The 22,874-nt window shown below is 41.3% G+C and overlaps 1 protein-coding gene across 7 annotated transcripts in view; it reads left to right on the top strand.

Moving 5' to 3' along the window:
* Positions 1 to 22,874, top strand: part of msi2b (musashi RNA-binding protein 2b) — a 451,597-nt gene that overhangs the window by 13,185 nt on the left and 415,538 nt on the right. For all 7 annotated transcript variants that reach the window (XM_063017232.1, XM_063017233.1, XM_063017230.1 and 4 more), the window contains exon 5: positions 10,149 to 10,190. In XM_063017232.1, coding sequence (XP_062873302.1) covers positions 10,149 to 10,190 — 42 coding nt within the window. The remainder of the gene's footprint in view (positions 1 to 10,148; positions 10,191 to 22,874) is intronic.

The raw sequence follows: 22,874 nt of genomic DNA on the forward strand, positions 1-22,874 counted from the left end.
TAGGACCACTTGCCTAATATGCTGTCAAAACAGCTCTGTCCCACCGAGATACAGATGTGTCTGGTACCAGGACATTACCAGCAGGTCTTTCACCTTCTGTATGTCGTGAGGTGGATCATGATCAGTGTTTTAGACGGATTAAATATGCCACTTTCTAGAGGGTTTAAGAATTAGGTCAAGGTTAAATATTTCGATCGCTTGTAAATGGCTGCTGAAGTGGATATAAAGCACTACAGAAAGCTACAGCGAGCATTAGCAGCCATGTGTCGAGGATTGAGAGAGATTGAGATCACGAGGGCAGCAGTGACGCCGGCTAAAGTACGGATTACCAGGCTCAGGATTGTGATGTCATAGCATGTTCTGAGAGCTGGCTGAAAGGTTTTGCCTCAAGGTGTGCCCTCATTTGTAAAGGTAAATCCTGGAGGCCGAACACCCAGAGAGCTCAGGGTAAGAAAACAAAGCCAAAAAGAATAAACAGTAAGAATCAAGAACATATTAGAGGGATTATCTTCAGCTACCGTCTGTTGTTTAATATCACTGTTAATACAATAAAGGGCAAATTAAATAAATATATGGCTTTACCTAATCCTTCTACAATATTTACCTGCCATGGTGTGCGTCTAGCGATCTACCTGCTAACCAGAAAAAATAAAGATTTGTTTTTTAATTACGTCACATTTCACTGATCAGCCATAACATTAAAACCACCTCCTTGTTTCTACACTCACTGTCCATTTTATCAGCTTCACTTACCATATAGAAGCACTTTGTAGTCCATCTGTTTCCCTACATACCTGCTTTCACCCTGTTCTTCAATGGTCAGGACCCCCACAGGACCACCACAGAGTAGGTATTATTTAAGTGGTGGATCATTCTCAGCACTGCAGTGACACTGACATGGTGGTGGTGTGTTAGTGTGTGTTGTGTTGGTATGAGTGGATCAGACACAGCAGCGCTGCTGGAGTTTTTAAATACCGTGTCCACTCACTGTCCACTCTGTTAGACACTCCTACCTAGTTGGTCCACTTTGTAGATGTAAAGTCAAAGACGATCGCTCATCTATTGCTGCTGTTTGAGTTCATCCTCTAGACCTTCATCAGTGGTCACAAGACTGGCCGACGGGCACTGTTGGGTGGATATTTTTGGTTGGTGGACTATTCTCAGTTCAGCAGTGACAGTGAGGTGTTTAAAAACTACCCACTCATACCAGCACAACACACACTAACACACCACCACCATGTCAGTGTCACTGCAGTGCTGAGAATCATCCACCACCTAAATAATACCTGCTCTGTAGTGGTCCTGTGGGGGTCCTGACTATTGATGAACAGCATGAAAGCAGGCTAAAAAAGCATGCAGAGAAACAGATGGACTACAGTCAGTAATTGTAGAAATACAAAGTGCTCCTATATGGTAAGTGGAGCTGACAAAATGCAGGGCTCTAGACTAACGTTTTGCACTGGTTGCACTGGTGCACCTAACTTTTTTTCTTAGGTGTTCACTTTTTTTTTTTTTTTTTAAATCACTGTCCATACAGGCAATATTGACTTGGAAATAACTAACAATCTGGTCAACATGGCCTCGTCTGATGATCTGTTTGCTGCTGCCTGACAATGAAGGGCAGTGGGGAGAGGGGACACTTGGGCAGTGCATTTATCGCGGCATGTAATGTGTTTTATAGATGCATTGGGCTTTTTCAGCCTTTCAATTCGAAATGTATTAGAACCAGTCACAAATATACTATTGCCGGCCACTGTCTTCTTTACAGTTAATTATAGTATTACAGACTAATTATAGCACACTTATAAAAATTATAAAAATAATAGAGTAAATGTGTATGTATGTGTGTATATCTATTTATATGTGTGTGTATATTTAAAATTATATGTAAATGCTTGTGTGTGTGTTAGAGTGTAATCTTAAATGCAGTGCATTATATTATCGGCTTTACTGAATCTTTTACACAGATTCCCAAAATCGCTTGCGGTGCACTCACTGCGTATTTTGACTACATGTATTGTAATATATTTTGGTCTTTTAGTTATTTTTATATTTTACTTAACGAAAATATTGTCGTGTTTTTACTTTCACTATCGCGGCACTTTACCGCTAGCATTAGCCCCTTGCTACTGTAGAGGGTCGGCTCACCTAGCCGCTGTCCGGTGGGGATGTTACGGGTCTTTTGCTGCGTGCGGTGGTGGAGGTGTGGGAATAAAGACACACGGCAGGTCGAGTCACTTTAACTGTTTAGTCAGGACTTAAGTGAGCGTTACAACACTTTACACCGCCGAGCTCCAGAACCCGAACTTCCATTCTGGAACATCCGGCGAGTCTCATATACAAAACTAAACTTACGGCAGAACGTCCGAACGCACGTGTATAAACCTGGTGCTGCATTCTGATTGGCTGAGCTGAATGTTGTTTACATATCGCCGCTACAATATTGTCCCGCCCTTCACTATCTCTGATTGGTTTAGACCATGATATTGGCCTAATGTGTGTCTGTTGCTTTTTTTTTCCCTCGGACGCCTGGTTGCACCGGTGCGACCTGAGATTTTTTTTAGTCGCACCATTGAGAAATTAGGTCGCATGTGCGACCAAATTGGTCGCACTCTAGAGCCCTGAAATGGACAATGTGTGTAGAAACAAGGAGGTGGTTTTATTGTTATAACTGATCATTGTTATGGTTTGCACAGCTTTTTGAAGACCCCACCAACTTAGTCCGGCCTTTTCCCACATAGCAGACTCGGTGTCCAATTTTGTCTGCTGCAGGCTCTGCCAATTGTGCTTGCTAGATGGCACTCAGCCGACCGGTAGCAGAGCTGAGATTTGAACCGGGGTGTTCATAATCTCAGTGCTGGTGGGCTAGTGGAATATCCTGCTACGACACCTGGGCGCCTCTAAGGTTGTTAATAGTAAATAGTAAGATTTTTTGTTTTTTAAAATCATGTCTGTATTTTTGCCACCTGCCATTGCCAGCACTGGCATTTTTAGAAGTAGCGAATATACGAACATAAATATGAGGGGTGTGATCCATGTCAGTATTTAGCCAATTAGTCTTCCGCTGTTGGGGATCCCGATTGCGTTCGAGGAGGGTAGACTTGCGTGCACAGTCCCTCAACTCCTTCTTTTTTCACTCGTCCTTTGGTGGATTTGCACATGACGCTCATCCACTTCTGCACAGGCACCTCGGTCTGCTAAACAGGATCCTTGCACATCATTTTGAAGACCCCACCCACTTAGTCCAGCCTTTTCCCTACCAGCAGACTCAGTGGCCTATTTTGTCTGTTGCAGTCACTAGATGTGCCCGCTAGATGGTGCCCAGCCGACCGGTAGCAGAGCCGAGATTCGAACTGGGACGTGCTAGCGGAATATCCTGCTGCGCCACCTGGGCGCCTCTAAGGTTGTTAATAGTAAATACAGTAGACCCTTGAGTTACGAACGGTTTACCATATGAACATTTCGAGTTACGAACGATCTTTTTCAACTTAACGTACGAACAAATTTACGAATTTTTACGAACAGAAATTCGCGAAACACGTGACGTCACGAACAAGTTCACTTCAACCGTCTCTCTCTCTCTCTCTCTCTCTCTCTCTATATATATATATATATATACAGTATATATATATACAGTGAGCGAACATTTGGACAGAGGACGGTGTTTTCCGGTGTTTGCTTTATATTTTGTAAAATTCAGTATTAAAATGTCCCGAAAGAATGTGCAGATGAAGCGCAGTGGTGAGAAAATGAAAAAAAAAATCACTATTTGTTGTTGTATAATTACTCCTGCCAGTAGCTGTCACTGTGTATCAGACAGAGGGGACAGTGAGTGAGAGAGAAGAAGGAACTCGGCTCAGTAAAGTATTCTTTCTTTCGTGCAATTACATCTACAAAATACAACACTATTGAAATAAAGAAGGAAATAATAGAGAAATATGAGAGTTATTGTTGTTTCTGGTAGATACATTTTATATAAAAAGAAGGAAATTTATTATGGTGTATGGTACAGCACACGTACTGTACTGAAATGTGGTGTGTGTTTTATGTATAGTACTACTGTGCATTGTTTATTATTGTCGATTCTATAATTTAAGATTTAAGGGAAAATATACTTTTATTTATAACAAAAAAGACCAATTAAGACATTAGAAAGGTTAGGTAAGGGGGTGGTTTGGGAGGTCTGGCACGGATTAATTCTGTTTACATTATTTCTTATGGGAAAAATAGGTTTAACTAACAAACATTTTGACTTAAGAACAGCCCTTTGGAACAAATTTAATTTGTAAGTCAAGGGTCTACTGTAGTAAGAATTTTTGGGATTTTTTAAAAATCAGGTCTGTATTTTTGCCACCTGCCATGTTAGCACTGGCATTTTTAGAGGTAACAAATGTACGAAAATAAATATGAGCAGTGTGACACACGTCAGTATATTAGATTTGATTAAAACAAGCTGCAAGTTAAAATTGCTTTCTGTTTTAACAATTAGTTGTCGCCACGTTCTTCTCGACAGGCAGTATGCTTTACATTAAACGCATTTCTGGATGAATTAAAGTTTAATAGAAATAGCACAGCTTTCTTCCAGAAAGAGTCTTTTAAAGGCATGTTGCATTTTATTGCAACCCCACAAAAAATAAAAGACAGCTTTATTTTCTTTTTATCCGCTCACGTCGCTGCTTATGCTTTTTTAATGAAGTGACTAAATAAGACATGCTGTATAGTGAAGTACGACTTTCCACTAATGCAACCCCCCCCCAGTACATTTTTTTTCATTCAGTGCCAGAGCTGGAGTGACTAAAAAGCAGAGTGTTTGCTCTGTGCCTGCCCTTGCTTGCATGACCAGCCAACATCCTTTTTAGTCAACTGGCCATTTCAGTAAAACACTGGAAGTAAAAGCACTATTTCTAAAAAATAATTATTACTAGTTTATTACGTTATTCTACAGTATTTATGCTAATGTATTAACATGTGGGTGTTGCATTACAATCAAATTAACATTAGACACTTTTGCATTTCAGATTGTACAAATGTATAATGATGCAAACATGCAAAGAAGTTGTTGGGATGCATTAATAAAATAACTTTTCACATTATGATGCATTAGGGCAGTCTTTATTTGGATCAGTGACATGATATTGTATGATATTTAAAATTAAGTAACTAAAGGCCGCTCAGGTGGCGCAGTGGTAAAAATACACGCTAGCACACCAGAGCTGGGATTTCGAATACATCGTATCAAATCTCAGCTCTGCTATCCGGCTGGGCTGAGCGGCCACATGAACAACGATTGGCCTGTTGTTCATATGGGGTGGGGTATTAAGCTGGATAGGGACTCCTCGTAACTGATGCACTATGACCTCTGCTGGCTGATTGATGCCGCCTGCACAGAGGCGGTCAAAGAGTGCGGATCAGGGTGTGTCTCTCCGTACACAAGACTGGTTTGCATATATGCACTCGCCTAGTGTGGGTGACAAAATGCATACTGCTGCTGCCCACGTGTCGGAGGGGGCGTGGGTTAGCTTCGTTCTCCTCAAATCAGAGTAGGGGGCGGCATTAGTGGAGAGGAAGCGTGACGCAATCGTGGAATTGGACACGCTAAAAGTTGGGAGAAAAAGCATTAAGAAAATCTATTTAAAAAAGTTAAGTAACAAATAAAATTCAATAAATTTGATCAACCTCTAACCCTTCAGTGATGTCAAGCTTGCTTAATCGTGTACGGTGTCGTGTATCTTGCAGCAGCTTCTTTTTTAAACCTTTTTTTTTATTTTAGACATGCAACATGCCTTTAAAAGACTTTTTCTGGAAGAAAGCTGTGCTGTTTTTATTAAACTTTAATTTATCCAGAAAAGCATTTAATGTAAAGCATACTGCCTGTCGAGAAGATCACGGCAACAACTAATTGTTAAAACAGAATGCGATTTTCACTTGCAGTTTATGTTACTTGTTTTAATCAAATCTGAAATACTGACATGTGTCACACTGCTCATAGTTATTTTTGTACATTTGCACTAATTAAATACCTTTCCATTAATTAGAAAACATTTTACATCATGATCATTTAGAGCAGTTTTTCTTTGAATCAGTGACATGATGTCCATTTTTGTGTCCAGTTGTATGATATATAAAATCAAGTAATAAATAAAATACAATAAATTTGATCACTTTTGCATCTCCAAGCGCAAAAATGTTGCATGTTAACCTCTAAGCGTATAGTGATGTCAAACTTGCTTAATCATGGATGGTGTCACCTACACTGTAGCAGCTTTTTAAATGCATTTTCTCCCCATTTTCCTCCCAAATTAGCGCACTTAATTTGTCTTCCGCTGCTGAGGGATACCCGATTTCATCCAAGGAGATCACGTCGCTGTACAGCCCTCCTCTTCTCGCCCTTGCATTCTGCACAGAATCTGTCTCCTCCCACCAACCCACACATAGTCCGGCCCTCACCCTGCAGATACGGTGGCCAATTAGTATCTGGTGCGGGCACTGCCAATTATGCCCGTCGGATGGCGCCCAGAGTTTCCAACCGAAGAGTTCAGAATCTTGGTACTGATGTGCTAGTGGAATATCCCGCTGACCAACCTGGGCGTCCCAGCAGCTCCTTTTTTAAATGTTGTTTTTTAAAATTATTATTATTAAACTTTATTTCATTCAGAGAAGTGTTTAATGTAAAGCACTTTCGTCATTTTTAATCAAATCTGAAATGCTGACGTGTGTCACACTGCTCATATTTATTTTCCTACATTTCAAATAGATACATTAATTAAATAGCTTTCCATTAACTAGAATTTTTTACATTTTACATCATGATCCATTAGGGCAGTCTTTCTTTGGATTAGTGACATGATGTGCTTTAGATCACTTTTTTTATCTCTGAATACAAAAATGACTTCTTTTTTGCATGTCAACCTCTAACCCTTCAGTGATGTCAAGCTTGCTTAATCGTAGACGGTGTCACCCATGTTGTATCAGCTGATTTTTTCATAAATAATCCAAGGCCTGATTATTCTTGGATTATGTCTAAACACTAGCAAAAAGACCACTGTTCCATTGTTACAAACAGTTGCAGGTAAATGTGTCTTAAAGGAGCTTAGTTCTTTTATAGTCTAGCTATTTTACTACTATTTACCTACTTGATTCAGTAACCAAGTGGGTATCATGTTCAATGGAGAAATTATTATTTTTTTTTTCCTCTATACATGTATTTCCTACCCAGATTTCCTCCCAGTCTCGTCGTATCCAATTACCTGATTTGTATTTTTGTTTATACTGCTGCAGACCTCCACTCCTGATCTAGGACAGTCCCACTTGTTACACTCTCAACCGCTTCTTTTTACCTGCACAAGGAAGGTTCCATATTGCGCAAGGAGAGTCACGCACTTATCTCCATTATCCCTATTTTTTGTAGGCTTCATCGATTAGCCAGAAGAGGCTGTAATTGCAGCAGTTATGAGGAAACCCTTTGGTCTCCATCCCTCCCTTTCTCGGACAAGCCAATCACTGTCCGTGTAGGCACCAGGCCGGCTGTTAGCAGAGCTGAGATTTGAACTCACAAGCTCAATGTTAGAATTACAGTGCTTGGGAGCCTAACTGCTGCGCCGCCCGAGTGCTCGAAAAATAATTTATGTTTTGTTTATATAAAATAAACAAAATAAAATTATATAAAAAAATATATATTATTGTTTTTTTTGTATAAAATCATTTTTCATGTTAGGATTTAAAATAATGCAGAGTAAAAAAAACAATAATAATAACGGAGCTATTATAATTTTCATTGATGTATTTGTGTGTATGTGTATTTATGCATTTGTGTTGTAACCTCAAGGGTGCTGTTTCTGTTTTATTGACAGTGTTACTCTGACCCTAACAATTTTGATAACCACTTCTGTAAATCACTGTTTGTTTTTTCATGTCATGAGTTGATTAGTTTTTGAGGAGTAATAACCAGTGTTCTATCGTGATGTATGTTTGAAGCGATAAATTGTAGTTATAAGCTTTCACCTCTGATCCTAAAGCTCAGACATGTCTTAGGTCTCTGTGGCCGCTTCTCCTGGCCTTTATTCAGACAGTAACTGCACAGGAAGGAGTCACCAATAATGATGATAATCCCTCTAGAGGGAAAGAGGTAGTGCGAGTATCGATCTAATGCCTCTTCTGATTCTTCACAAATCTACAGCACTTCCCAACACAAACATGTCCTACATGTCAGTCTTCCATCCCTAGGGTCTAGAGTGCTACAGCCATAAAGCTCTTCAATTATAACTGATGTTTTTGTCTGATAGCTTATAATGATTGTTTTTGGAGCTGTATATGGGTCTTGTGTTTAATTATATTAAAATGTCTAAAATATTTGGATTAAAATGATGCAAGGTAACAGTATTTCAGTGTAGACAACATTAGTTTTCACAATTATGAGGGTTTATGCATTTTCTCCCCTTATCTCCCGATTTTTTGCATGTCCAATTTTTACCCAATTGCGTTATGCTTCCTCTCTACTGGTGCTGCCCCCCTGACTGAGGAGTACGAACTGACACACTCCCCCTCCGACTAGTGTGCAGTAGCCGACTGCATCTTTTCACCTGCATGAAGCAAGTTCATATGCGGATCAGCTTTGTGTACAGAGAGCCACACCCTGGTCGCATTATCCCTCAACTCTTTGCAGGTGCCATCAATCAGCCAGCAGTTATGAGGTCCCTATCCGGCTCTTCTGTCCCTGTATGAACAACAAGCCAATCGTTGTTCATATAGCCGCTCAGCCCAGCCGGATGAGTTTGAAATGTCAGCCTCGGTGTGCTAGCGTTTTTTACCGCTGCACCACCTGAGCAGCCACTCACTTTTCCCAGCGTCGTACCAAGTTTTTAATGCCATCAGCAAAAAATGTTTTTGGTTGAGCGCGTAGCCACCGATGCACCGCTGCTTTCACATCATCATCACATGAAAATCTACACCGATCAGCCATAACATTAAAACCCCCTCCTTGTTTTTACACACACTGTCCATTTTATCAGCTCCACTTACCATATAGAAGCACTTTGTAGTTCTACAATTACTGACTGCTGTAGTCTGTTTCTCTGCATGCTTTGTTAGCCCCATTTCATGCTGTTCTTCAAAGGTCAGGACTCTCCCAGGACCACTACAGAGTAGGTATTATTTAGGTGGTGGATTATTCTCATCACTGCAGTGACACTGACATGGTGGTGGTGTGTTAGTGTGTGTTGTGTCTCTGCTGGACTGAGAATAGTCTGCCAACCTCCATAGTCCACCATCATCCTGCGAGCACTGATGAAGGTCTAGAAGATGACCAACTCAAACAGCAGCAATAGATGAGCGATCGTCTCTGACTTTTGATCTTCAAGGTGGACCAACTAGGTAGGAGTGTCTAATAGAGTGGACAGTGAGTTGACACGGTATTCAAAAACTCCAGCAGCACAAAAAACTCCACTTATACCAGCACAACACACACTAACACACCACCACCATGTCAGTGTCACTGCAGTGCTGAGAATGATTCACCACCTAAATAATACCTGCTCTGTAGTGGCCCTGTGGGGGTTCTGACCATTGAAGAACAGGGTGAAAGCAGGGTAAAAAGTATGTAGAGAAACAGATGGACTACAGTCAGTAATTGTAGAAGTACAAAGTGCTTCTATATGGTAAGTGGAGCTGACAAAATGGACAGTGAGTGTAGAAACATGGAGGTGGTTTTAATGTTATGGCTGATCAGTGTATAATATTTTCCTCTTTCTGATTATTATTTATTATATTTTATTCATAAATAAATGATTTTTTGCACTCCAGGACTCACACACACATCTGCTTAATGGGATAATTACATAAAAAAGCAGGTGTACTGTTGTTATATTTATCATGTACATTGATTCATTGTTTATTTTATGACAATGAACCCACTCACCATACAAACCTCCCTACTACATCCATCAATAGAAAAAAGGATCCCATAGGATCCATTCTGATGAGTTATTACTCATTAATGAGCCACCCAAATAATGAAAGAATAACCCAAATGCAGTTTAACCTGCTGTAATCTAAACACGACAGCGCTACATATTACTACCGTTTGTATTTTTAACTATGTACAGTTTTATGTCACTTGCTTACAAGGCTTGTTTTTCTTTTGTTTTGATTAGATTGACCCTAAAGTTGCCTTCCCCAGACGTGCTCAGCCCAAGGTAAGACGACATTCACTTTGCTTTCGTGACTCTCTGTGTGACTCTTTTTATTTACATGTGATTGGTGGCAGTAGAATGTTGTTAGTACTGGAACATCACATTAATATAGATAATGACTGTTAATTTGACTTCTAATTGCCTTTTAAACTCAACCGTTATAGCTATTTTTATTATAGCATGCTGAATCACTGTCTCAATGAATAAATCTAAAGTTCACACAGATGCCTGAAGTGCTAATGTTTTTAAATTAATGAAAAATTTATCGTCGGGGGCTACTTTATGTGACCTCAATGGGTGAGCAATGCCCTTGGCATTTGGAAAAGTAGTACGTCTGGTTATGTTTGCAGGAAGCTATTTGGGTAGTCGGCATTGTCAGCCAAGTGATCTGTGCCCTACTTTTATTGTCTGTTGAGCACTTGTCCTCAGGTCTTTACATCTGAACTGGTCTTCTAGCTGGACTGCCAGTGTCACTCACTTTTAAACGTCCCCTCCCTGGTCTTGTTGGTTTTCCTTTATAATGTCTTGGTTTAGACGTTTAATTTGAAAAGGCAGGATGAAAGGCAGCTTTTCCGAACAGCGGGTTAGAAGAGAGAGCTTGCTTGGTGGCAGGTGTCCATAGCACACTTGGCTGGCTAATTGAAATAAAGAACTATTTCCACTCTGTCCAAAGTGGGGAATCAGTGAAGGGGAAATGACGCAGTCCTTCTCGCACGCTCCTGCCAGCCAGGCTGGTCCAAATGCGGGCCGCAGGGCCCCAGGCCGAACGCCGCTTCTTGGCTCAGAGTGGGCTGGGGATGAATAGGAGTAACAGAGCGCCAGGCTCCAACAGCGTTTCTACCGCACTTTTGTATTTGTTCTGTTCCATGGGCTGAGAAAACTGGTAAATTATGAATTTGAGGCAAATAGATTAATACCCTCTTCTCCAATCATGAGTGGAAATTTGTGAGCCGGGACAAATAAGTAAGTATGAAGCAAATGCATTACCGTCTTCTTCTCCAACCCGGTGGCATGAAGCGTGTAAGCATGTGCAAATAAACAAGTGCAGCGAGAGAGAAAAGGCTCTAAATAACCACACTGTTTTGTCTGTGGTCTGTGCATTGCAGGCCTGCTTTTAACTTTCTAATAAAGACATTAAAAAGAAAGGTGGAATATTTGAATGGCATTAATGTACATGCAGAGCTGCACTAAATATTTTATACAGATGCTCCTTTGTGATTTTGAGATCGTCTGCGTCAGTGAAATTCAGGTTTACATAATTGAAAAATCTGGGCGCTCGGGTGACGCAGCGGTAAAACACGTTAGCACACCCATCCGGCAGGCTGGGCACCTACGAGTACAATGATTGGATGTTGTTCTAGGGAGGTGCCGGACGCACCTCATAACGGATGCAAATACGACCTCTGCCGGCTGATCGATGACGCCTGCACAGAGACGAGGGATAATGTGATGATCAGTGTGTGGCTGTCTGTACACAAAACTGATCTGCATATGAACTAGCCTCGTGCAGGTAAAACGATGCAGTCGGCTACTGCACACGTGTCGGAGGGGGTGTGTGTCAGTCTCGGCTCTCCTCATCAGGGTGGAGATCAACATCAGTATAGAGGAGGAGGCATAATGCAGTCAGGTAATTGGATATGAAAAAAAAAATTTGAATTTGAGGAGAACGGAGCGAACCCACGGCCCCTCCAACACGTGGGCGGCAGCCGTATGCATTTTGTCACTCACACCAGGTGAGTGCATATATGCGAATCAGCCTTGTGTACGGAGAGACACACCCTGATCCGCACTCTTTCCCCGCCTCTGTGCAGGCGCCATCAATCAATAAGCAGAGGTCATAGTGCATCAGTTACGAGGAGTCCCTATCCGACATAATGCCCCACCCCTATATGAACAACAGGCCAATCGTTGTTTATGTGGCCGATTCGATACGATGTATTCGAAATCCAAGCTCTGGTGTAGTAGCGTGTGTTTTTACCGCTGCGCCACCTGAGCGGCTTCTAAATTATATTGTTAATTTATTCAGTAATTATTCAATTTTGCTTAATGGTTTATCTTGATCGCTAAAGATTTATAGATCTAAAGATGCATTTTTACAGAAATTTTGATTTCTTTACAGCCAAACATCTCAATTACGATTTTTTATAATTAAATTTTTACAAGCAGATTTCTAGTTCTTGCTGTACTCTTGATTACCTTATTACACACCTTAAAACAGTGGTTCTCGCCTCTCAGGTGGCGCAGCGGTAAAAACACACGCTGGAACCCAAGCTGGGATCTCGAATACATTGTATCGAATCTCAGCTCTGCCTACCAGCTAAGGCTGAGCGGCCACATGAACAACATGTTGTTCAGATATGGGTGGGACTATGCTGGCTGATTGATGGCGCCTGCACAGAGATGAGAAAAGAGTGCTCTCAGGGTGTGTCCTCTCCGTACACAACGCTGAGCTGCACTGCACTCGTTGTTTTTTCACAAATTTTGGCACCCCATCGACACGGGTTATGATATTAATCGTTTAATTATTCATTATTCAGCAAGGATTATTGTGTTCTTGCTCTGGTGGTGGGAGCTTCCTCACTTGGGTTTAATTTGATCAGTTGTCAGCCATTGACCTTTGCATTTTTGTGGTGGGCAAATCAAATATGTGTCCATTCCCAAAGACCCAACGTAGGCTTTAGGCAGTTTACCATAGATCTATATGACATCACAAGAAATCTATCATATACCCAAAGCCCATTGATTTTCCCGTTCCATCATGTGTGATTCTTTTTTACTCATCTCAGTTAAATGCTATAGGACCCTCCTTTAGGATCACTGATGCCCCCAGAGAAGTGCTGCCTTACAATATCTCTAAAAGACTGATATTTATTTATTTATATATATTTTTTTATTTGTATTTTTTCCCCTCTTTTTTTTTTCCTCCCAATTTTTATCCCCAAGTCCAGTCGTGTCCAATTACCCTGATTGCATCCCCTATACTGATTCAACCCTTCACCGCTGACTAAGGACGCCTCTCAACTGACATCCGGCACGTACAGTCAGTACAGTGTCGAGTTCATACACTTGACAGGCACTGTGTATGGAGGGCCACACCCCCATCAGCATTATTCCTCAGCCCTGTGCAGGCACCATCAGTCAGCCAGCAGGGGCCCAGTCGCACCAGTCATGAGGACCTATGATCCGACTTTCTTACCCTCTAACCCTGAACAACAGCTAGTCGTTGTTCATGCAGCCGCCCAACCTAGTCGGAAAGGCAAAGCTGAGATTCAATACGATGTATTCGAAACCCCAACTCTGGTGAGCTAGCGTACTAGCGTACGGCTGATATTTAAGTTTTTTTAAATGCATAGCACCTCCAATTGTTCTGAACAGAAATCTCTCAATTCTTATGTTGCCTGATTCGAATCTTGGTTGCTTCCAAATATAAAGGCAGAAGTGTATAAAGTCCATTTTGCATTTGAATCTGATTAAGAAATAATAAATATTGAGATATTTTAGATATTTGTCATGTTTCTGTGTAAATCTGTTTTTCTAGTCATAAAATATGACATTTTAATATAAAAAACATTAAAGTTTACTAGAATTAGATAGATTACTGTACGGTGTGGCTTGAATCTCCTCTTCTTATTCCATTTTATTTGTACCATAAAATGAATGTGCTTCCGTGTGTAATAATATAAATAGAACAAGTGATATTTTTACGTTTAGGATGTAAAAACCCAGCAGGGCTCGGGCCGGTTGGAAGTCTACATACTGACTTAACTGGCTGTGTCAAAAAGGAAGGGGATTGGGGGGTGGGCGGAGTTTGGCTGAGGTCCTGCAATGATTGCCGCCCTGTCCGGGTTGTGTTACCGCAATGCATCGCCCAGTGATTTCAGTCTAAAGTGGTGGTAAAACATGAAAATGATGATGATAATGATGAACTGGTCAGTTCAGCTTCTATTCTAAATTTTTTTATTTTCACTCGTTAATTTTAATCTTTTTCTTTGATTTTTTCCACCAATTTTCTCCCTAATCTAGTCGTATCCAATTACCCTGCTATCCAATTACCCTGCTATCCAATTACCCTGCTTGCGTTACGCGTCACCTCTACCAGTGCAACCCACCACTGCTAACTGAGGAGCTTCACAACTGACACACGCCCCCTCCGACACGTGTGCAGTAACGACTGCCTCTTTTCACCAGCATGAGGCGAGTTCATATGCGGATCAGCCTTGTGCACGGAGAGCCACACCCTTTCCATCAATCAGCCAGCAGAGATCATAATTGCACCAGTTATGAGGAACCCTGGTCCGGCTTATCCCACCCCGAACAACAGCCGATCGTTGTTCATGTGGCCACCCAGACCAGCCGAATGACAAAGCTGAGATTCGATACGATGTATTCAGCACTTTTAAGCATAATTTTAATATGTTCTCCTTCTTTTTAAGAAGGTTCTATGGCCTAAAATGAACTGAATTGTTGAAATGACCCAATTTTGAAAGAAATATCACTTTGAGAAATTAATACCCTCTTTCTTTTTAGCTTTGATATTAATGTGATTGCTGGTCACATCAGACTCCGCTAAAACTCGCTTCCTCTGCTCTTATTTTTGAAATTTTCTTTTGTTTTTGTTTTACATTACATTTGCATAACACATCTTTGCAAGTCCTGACAAGATTTTAATTGATATCTGGAGTGATGTTCAGCAGGAAATGGATTTTGCGTATCTGGTATTCCCTTAGAGGAAAGTGTCATTACCCCTGAAGCTACGTATTCTTTTTAATTAAGGTACCATGCTGTTATAACAGGCATGTAGGTGGAATCTAGCCAGGTTGATCATATTTATACTCGGCGCTTTAAACACTCAGTTGGTGAAAGACATCAATGTTCTAGTCCCTTCTGTTTTTGAGCATTAAGGCAGTTCATTATTGAACTGTTTCATCATAAAAGTGCACTGTCAGCTTTTAGGTTATTTGTTTTCTTATTCTGAAGGTAATTAAGAGGTAATTAAATCTCCAAAAACTAGATTATTCCAGCTCATCAATCAGTTGTCAGTACAGGGAGATGTTTAAATATAAGTATAATATAGGTACATCCTCGAAAGTCCATGTCTGTCACACTGTCCACTCTTGTGATTGGTAAAAAATGTTTACACTACGTTTACCATTATTAAAATAAAGCAAAATACAGGGTGAAAATGGTGAAACTGGCCTAGAGAAGAAAACGATCATTCTCTTGCTTACGATACCTAAAGTAACAAAGTATTATTATTATTATTTCTATTTTATTTATGTATTTTCTCCCAATTTAGCATAGTCAATTTGTTTTCCCCTGCTGGGGGATCCCTGATTGCAGTCGAGGTGGGTATATTGCTGCTCGACCCTCCGACGACCCGCGCGCAGCCCTTTGCGGAACCCCTTTTCACCTATGCACTCTGCACAGGCGCCTCTCTATCTGCTAATCAGGGTCCTTACACAGCGTTTGAAGATCCCACCCACGTAGTCCGGTCATCCCGCCCTAGCAGAGTCTGCTGCAGGCACTGGCAATTATGCCCGCTAGATGGCGCCCAGCCGACCGGTGGCAACGTCGAGTTTCGAACCGAAGACTTCAGAATCTCGGCGCTGGTGTGCTAGCGGAATATCCCGCTGCTCCACCTGGGTGCTATTATTTTTTTTATTATTAGCAAAATTGATATGACAGCATGGAAAGCAAAACTTGGGACACATGTTTGTGTCTATTATAATCACTTCATTTTGTTTAATTTTTATCAGCTGCTTTATCCTGTTCAGAGTCACGATGGGTCTGGGCGCAAGGCAGGAACACACCCCAGACAGGGCACCAATCCTCCCCAGTCAGACCTAGGCAGCCATGTCTGTGTAGAAACCCGGCTGGCCGATTGCAGTAGCCGATCGGGTGTCTATTAGGCAGCGGTCTATTATGATATCCAGCCAATGCTGAGACGAGCCACCTTTTCTTCAATGCCCTGCATACACTATACACACACTTGTACACAAAGACACACAGACTTATAGACACTTGTATGCACAACACTCAAACACCAAATACAGGTGTAACAAGACGTAACACTGTTTCTACTGCTTTGTTATTACTGCTTTAGTGATGCGAATATTTTATGACCATCCTGTGGCTAACTACAGGAGGCAGACATGTTAACATTGCTTAATACGTGTCCTTATTATTAGACATTAAAAAGCTAGTAAAATATTAGATTATTAGAATTCAGATTATAATTTCTCAGCAAATGTTGCAGCTTTAAGTGACACTATTCTTATTCAAGTCTATTGTGAAGACAGGAAAAGAAACCCCACACAATTTGAAATATGCTTCTTATATCTTTTCTAATCACAAAAATCTATGAAGCTATTGACTCAAACTGCTATATATCTCCTACTAAAATTTTAAATCAGCTATCTAAAGTATCTAAAGCAATCCATCAAGTAATGATGTAGACTCATAAGAGGCTGGAATGTTCCCTCAATATCCTGTAGACCGCAGAAGATCGTACCCTTTTCGCCTCCTCTGCCTCGTTCTCAGGACTCCCAGACTCTGTTTTTGCAGCTCTTAAAAGACTATTGTGTCATTTTGCTGACACCAGTTCAGAACACTGTTAGACACTGTGTAATGAGTTTGCGATTGAAGGCTCCAAGCAGTCACCCTCTGTTCTACAGGCTTTATTTCGCCTGAGTCTCGCCAGTGAATTCCATGCCAGTGTCAGTAATCAGCCTAATGATTGATGCTATCTTCAAACATTGGAGCAATGCTTGAAGTGCACCGAGAATGGGCTAAAACAGGAGGTAATAAAAAGGCCCAGCATATTGCATGATAGTATCCTTCAGTTGCAGCAGCAGAACAACACACAACAAGCCTGAGTGGAGACGTCCTGGCATTTACCACCATAAGAGCTGTCAAAACAATGCCTGCGCTTGTTCTGCTCCCTCAGCTACATCCACAGCTCTGAGGCAACTGCCTAGCCTGGGATTTGCCAAAGGAAGCAGGCATCGAGTTAACTCCTGCTGGTGTTTTATTTCTTCCTAATTTATTTTCCTTTCCTATCCCGTGTACACTTCCTGCCATGCTGTTTGTAATCCCGCTTGCTTGTTTTAGCTAAAAAAAATAATTGCACCTTGTCTGCTGTAAAACGGAAAAAGCAGCTCAGACAGATGCAGGCTGCTAAGTAGGAAATTCTGGGGTGAGTTTTTAATGAAGTCCAAAAAATGCCATTGTGTGAAGTGGTGAGGGTCCTAGCTCTTGGGGAGATTGAGGCAGCTCTGAGATCTCCCTTGCCAAACACCCCACCGCTGCCTTCCGAAGCCAATTAAAAGCCCAGCGCAAGCAAGGTTCGGTCTCACGCCGCTGTCACCAATGCATGCTGCTTTCGTTTTGCCGCTCGCGCTGACAGCTTTGCAAAGTAGCTATTTTCTCCTCTTTGCTAACTGGGAATCTGTGTATTTTTCTTTGCTCGTTTCAGGCTGTTTGAAAACAGCAGATTTGATAAAACAGCCTTTGCTTAATCCGTTGCACAACTCTGATGTCAGCTTGGCTGATTTGAATATAACGGAGAGGCTACGTTCCTAGAGGATGACGGATTTGCAGCAGGACACAACAAATGTTTGTCCATGATAACATGGATCCACCACTTCAGTTGGTTTAGCTCGCCAAATTACATATGCACCGAGAGAGACCCTAATCAGAACCAATTTGGATTAGTTTTGAATAGTTAGTTTTGAATTTCAGACTGGGATTTAATTAAACAGTCTTTTTTATGGCTTGCCACAACATTTCTACTTATCTGACACAGACAGCAAAACAGCTAAAATCATGACGCCTCCTCCACCATACTTCACATTTAGAGATAGGTGCATTTGTTCATTGGTAAACATTTGTGTATGAGTTGTACTTTTTTGTCCAAAACCACAAAAAACACTTATAAAATAGGGGGGCGGCATAGTGGCTCGGTGGGTGGCACTGTTGCTTTACAGCAATAAGGTCCTGGGTTTGATTCTTAGATAGAGCTGTCCTCTGGGTGCTTCGGTTTCCTCCCACAGTCCAAAGACATGCAGTCACGTTAATTTGAGATACTAAAAATTTGTGTATGAGTGTGTTTGCTCTGTGATGGACTGACAACCTGTCCAGGGTGTTTTCTGCCTTTCGCCCAGTGAATTGGACCCACCGCGACCCCAAATAGGATAAAGCGGTGGTTAAACAGACAACTAATGAAGGAATGAAAAATAGGGGCTGAGGTTCTCTGTAACATCCTTGCTTTTATTTTTTGTTTATTAGTTATTAGCTATTCTTGAGTCCTTTTTATTTTATTTTATTTTTTTATTTTTTTTTAACTTTTTTGACAGTATGCAAAATGCTCTTGGTGTGATCCTTGCAGGACATCCACTCCTAGGAAGAGTAGTAGCAGTTTCAAATTCCTTAATTAGGAGACAGGTTTACTTAGAGGACTATGCTCTTGTAGCTCTTGTAGTATTCTTCTAAAATGTATTAGGATTGGGGTGTAGTTCCCATGAACAGCTCTATGCTTTTTTTTTTAGAAGACTAGGCTTAGATGTAACGTACCTTTTGTAAAGTGAATCGGATCCAAAATTTTGTTTATCAGTTATTTATTAGTTACAGTGTATCACAAAAGTGAGTACACCCCTCACATTTCTGCAGATATTTAAGTATATCTTTTCATGGGACAACACTGACAAAATGACACTTTGACACAATGAAAAGTAGTCTGTGTGCAGCTTATATAACAGTGTAAATTTATTCTTCCCTCAAAATAACTCAATATACAGCCATTCATGTCTAAACCACCGGCAACAAAAGTGAGTACACCCCTAAGAGACTACACCCCTAAATGTCCAAATTGAGCACTGCTTGTCATTTTCCCTCCAAAATGTCATGTGATTTGTTAGTATTACTAGGTCTCGGGTGTGCATAGGGAGCAGGTGTGTTCAATTTAGTAGTACAGCTCTCACACTCTCTCATACTGGTCACTGAAAGTTCCAACATGGCACCTCATGGCAAAGAACTCTCTGAGGATCTTAAAAGACGAATTGTTGCACTACATGAAGATGGCCAAGGCTACAAGAAGATTGCCAACACCCTGAAACTGAGCTGCAGCACAGTGGCCAAGATCATCCAGCGTTTTAAAACAGCAGGGTCCACTCAGAAAAGACCTCGCGTTGGTCGTCCAAAGAAGCTGAGTGCATGTGCTCAGCGTCACATCCAACTGCTGTCTTTGAAAGATAGGCGCAGGAGTGCTGTCAGCATTGCTGCAGAGATTGAAAAGGTGGGGGGTCAGCCTGTCAGTGCTCAGACCATACGCCGCACACTACATCAAATTGGTCTGCATGGCTGTCACCCCAGAAGGAAGCCTCTTCTGAAGTCTCTACACAAGAAAGCCCGCAAACAGTTTGCTGAAGACATGTCAACAAAGGACATGGATTACTGGAACCATGTCCTATGGTCTGATGAGACCAAGATTAATTTGTTTGGTTCAGATGGTCTCAAGCATGTGTGGCGGCAATCAGGTGAGGAGTACAAAGATAAGTGTGTCATGCCTACAGTCAAGCATGGTGGTGGGAATGCCATGGTCTGGGGCTGCATGAGTGCAGCAGGTGTTGGGGAGTTACATTTCATTGAGGGACACATGAACTCCAATATGTACTGTGAAATACTGAAGCAGAGCATGATCCCCTTCCTCCGGAAACTGGGTCGCAGGGCAGTGTTCCAGCATGATAATGACCCCAAACACACCTCTAAGATGACCACTGCTTTATTGAAGAGGCTGAGGGTAAAGGTGATGGCCTGGCCAAGCATGTCTCCAGACCTAAACCCAATAGAACATCTTTGGGGCATCCTCAAGCGGAAGGTGGAGGAGCGCAAAGTCTCGAATATCCGCCAGCTCCGTGATGTCGTCATGGAGGAGTGGAAAAGCATTCCAGTGGCAACCTGTGAAGCTCTGGTAAACTCCATGCCCAGGAGAGTTAAGGCAGTTCTGGGAAATAATGGTGGCCACACAAAATATTGACACTTCAGGAACTTTTACTAAGGGGTGTACTCACTTTTGTTGCCGGTGGTTTAGACATGAATGGCTGTATATTGAGTTATTTTGAGGGAAGAATAAATTTACACTGTTATATAAGCTGCACACAGACTACTTTTCATTGTGTCAAAGTGTCATTTTGTCAGTGTTGTCCCATGAAAAGATATACTTAAATATCTGCAGAAATGTGAGGGGTGTACTCACTTTTGTGATACACTGTATTAGCTACTCTTGGGTCCTTTTTCACGTTTTTCACAGTATTCATAGTGCTCTTGGTGTGATCTTTGCAGGACAACCACTCCTAGGTAGAGTAGTAGCAGTTTAAAATTCTTTCATTTGAATACAGGTTAACATTAAGGTCTTTTAAAAGACCTGTCTGCTCTTGTAGCTTGTAATCTTCTAAAACGTATTAGAATTGAGGCATAGTTCCCGTTTTTTGTGAGAAGACCAGGCTGAGACGTCGTGTACTTTTAGTAAAGTTGGTTTACTTTTGTAAGCCACATCTTAAATCTCTTTTTATTACTAACATCTTAGTGCAGTTTTTCTTGGAACTCGTGTAGTTTTTTCCAGCTTTTCCCAGTCTAGTGTTTTAAATACATAAACAACATGTTTGAAGAGATGAAATGTGCAGTTTGTGGATTAGTAGTGTCTGATTTTGATTTGGGTTAGGATTAAGATTAGACAGAATTGTATTGCATTGTTTTAGATCTGTAGTGAAGCGATGGCTTATTCAGTGGTTCATTCTACAGGCTCTGAAATTCCATTGTTGCACACTTTGATCTCTCTGTGTATTTATTAGGATATATTTTCTCGCTCCTCTTTTTTCCTGAAAAGCAGAGGATAATAGAGGCTATAGAGGAGAATTCATGGCTACCCAACACTAACTACCACTGAGTGACACTAATGAGGGAAGAACAGGCATGCAAAAGAGCGAGAAAATTAGGTACTCTCAACATGGGCATTGACAAAATTCCATTTAGGTTCCAACTCTCAGAATGATCTTTCCCAAGCCCTCACATCCGACCCCCCCTCTCCCGCCCACCTTCTCCTGTTCCTTTTGAAAGACTCTCAATTATCTCGCTTCTGATGATGTGGTTCTTTGGGGCTTTTCCATTGATTTGTTTTGATCAGTGGAAGCACAGGGACGTAATGAAGGCCTGCTGAGAGTGTGGCAACACATTTTGGGCAGAGCCAAAACAGCACTGGCAGTGAAAGAGAATAAGGTGAAGATTAATTCCACATGTAAAGGTGTTAAAACTGCACTGAGCAGGTTTGATAAGAATGTGCAGTGAGTCATGCTGTTCCTTCGCGACGCTTGCTTTAATCCTATTGGAAGGTCAGGAGGAAAAAAAAAAACAATCGATGCTGTTTGGTGTTACAGGATTCATTGCAATTTTGGCTAGACATCAACTAGAGTTGAGACAGTGTTGCTTTGAGATCTCTGTTTTCAATGGAAGTAAAAAAAGCTTTGTTTGTACATAATCCAGTAGCTGGTAGTCTAAAGGCTGGTACTGTGGCACATTCAGAACGACAAAAACAAGTATTGTCTGGAGTCTATTCTGGCAAAAGTAATACAGTAACTCTGTGTTCTGCCTCCCCACTACATGTTATTATTATTATTCATTATTTACCTCAATTCCTACTAGTCTTTTAGTTGCTTAAAATGGCCATTTACTAACGGCGTCTAATCCAGATGGGTGAGGGCTAACACAGGCTTTCTTCATAAAAACAAGCTTAATCATGCCTGTGATTGGCTAGTGTTGGTTTATTTTAGGCATTAGGTCCATATACAGTATGCTGTCCACATAATTGGTAGTGGTAGCTCAGCAGTCAAGTTAATGGATTAATAATCTGAACATTGCTGGTTCATGTCCCACTACAGCCAAGTTGCCAACGTTGGGCCCCTGAGCAAGGCCCATTGCATTGTTTTTAGTTATAGATGGAGGTCCCTTTGGGTAGAAGCATAATTTAAAATAGTGTCACAAATCCAGCCTCTCTGTGCTCCCAGAGTTCATGTTTGTATATGTGCCACGCTTCGGTCTCTGGGAGCACATGGTTGAGGGAGCTTTTGTTTAGGACTACGCCTCCCCAATTCATGTTCATGTTCAGAAGTCTTGTTTAGGGTTGTAGTCTTGTTAATGTTTGGTGTTAGCATGTCTTAGTTTAGGTCTAGAATAGTTTATTCACATGTGTGTTTAGATTGGTGTTAGCCGTTAGTGTAACATCTAGCTTAGCATTTAGCTTAGTTCGTGTGTTTGTGTTTTGTCTTGTGTACCCCTGTCTTACCTTTTGTTATTATTAAATCTTGTTAAAACATCTGTGCGTGTGTCCGCCCACTCTTGTCAAGCTAACCCATTTGTTACAAATAGACATGAATCCCTGTAGTTTTGTGTTGTGTAGACAAGATCTCCCACAGATAGAACATCTCACTTCATTCACTTAGTATTTATTCATTCGTCTGGAATGTTCTTTTTTACCTCTTTTTTGTTATTATGGGGCTCAGTCTCACGTGTGGAGAGTCATGCACTGATCTCCATTATCTCCCGTCTCTTGCAAGCGCCATCGATCAACCAGCAGAGGTCGTAACTGCATCAGTTATGAGAAATCTACTCTGGCATCCAACCCGACAAACGAGCCAG

This window comes from Trichomycterus rosablanca, chromosome 20 (assembly GCF_030014385.1).
Source record: "Trichomycterus rosablanca isolate fTriRos1 chromosome 20, fTriRos1.hap1, whole genome shotgun sequence".
Classification (NCBI taxonomy): Eukaryota; Metazoa; Chordata; class Actinopteri; order Siluriformes; family Trichomycteridae; genus Trichomycterus; species Trichomycterus rosablanca.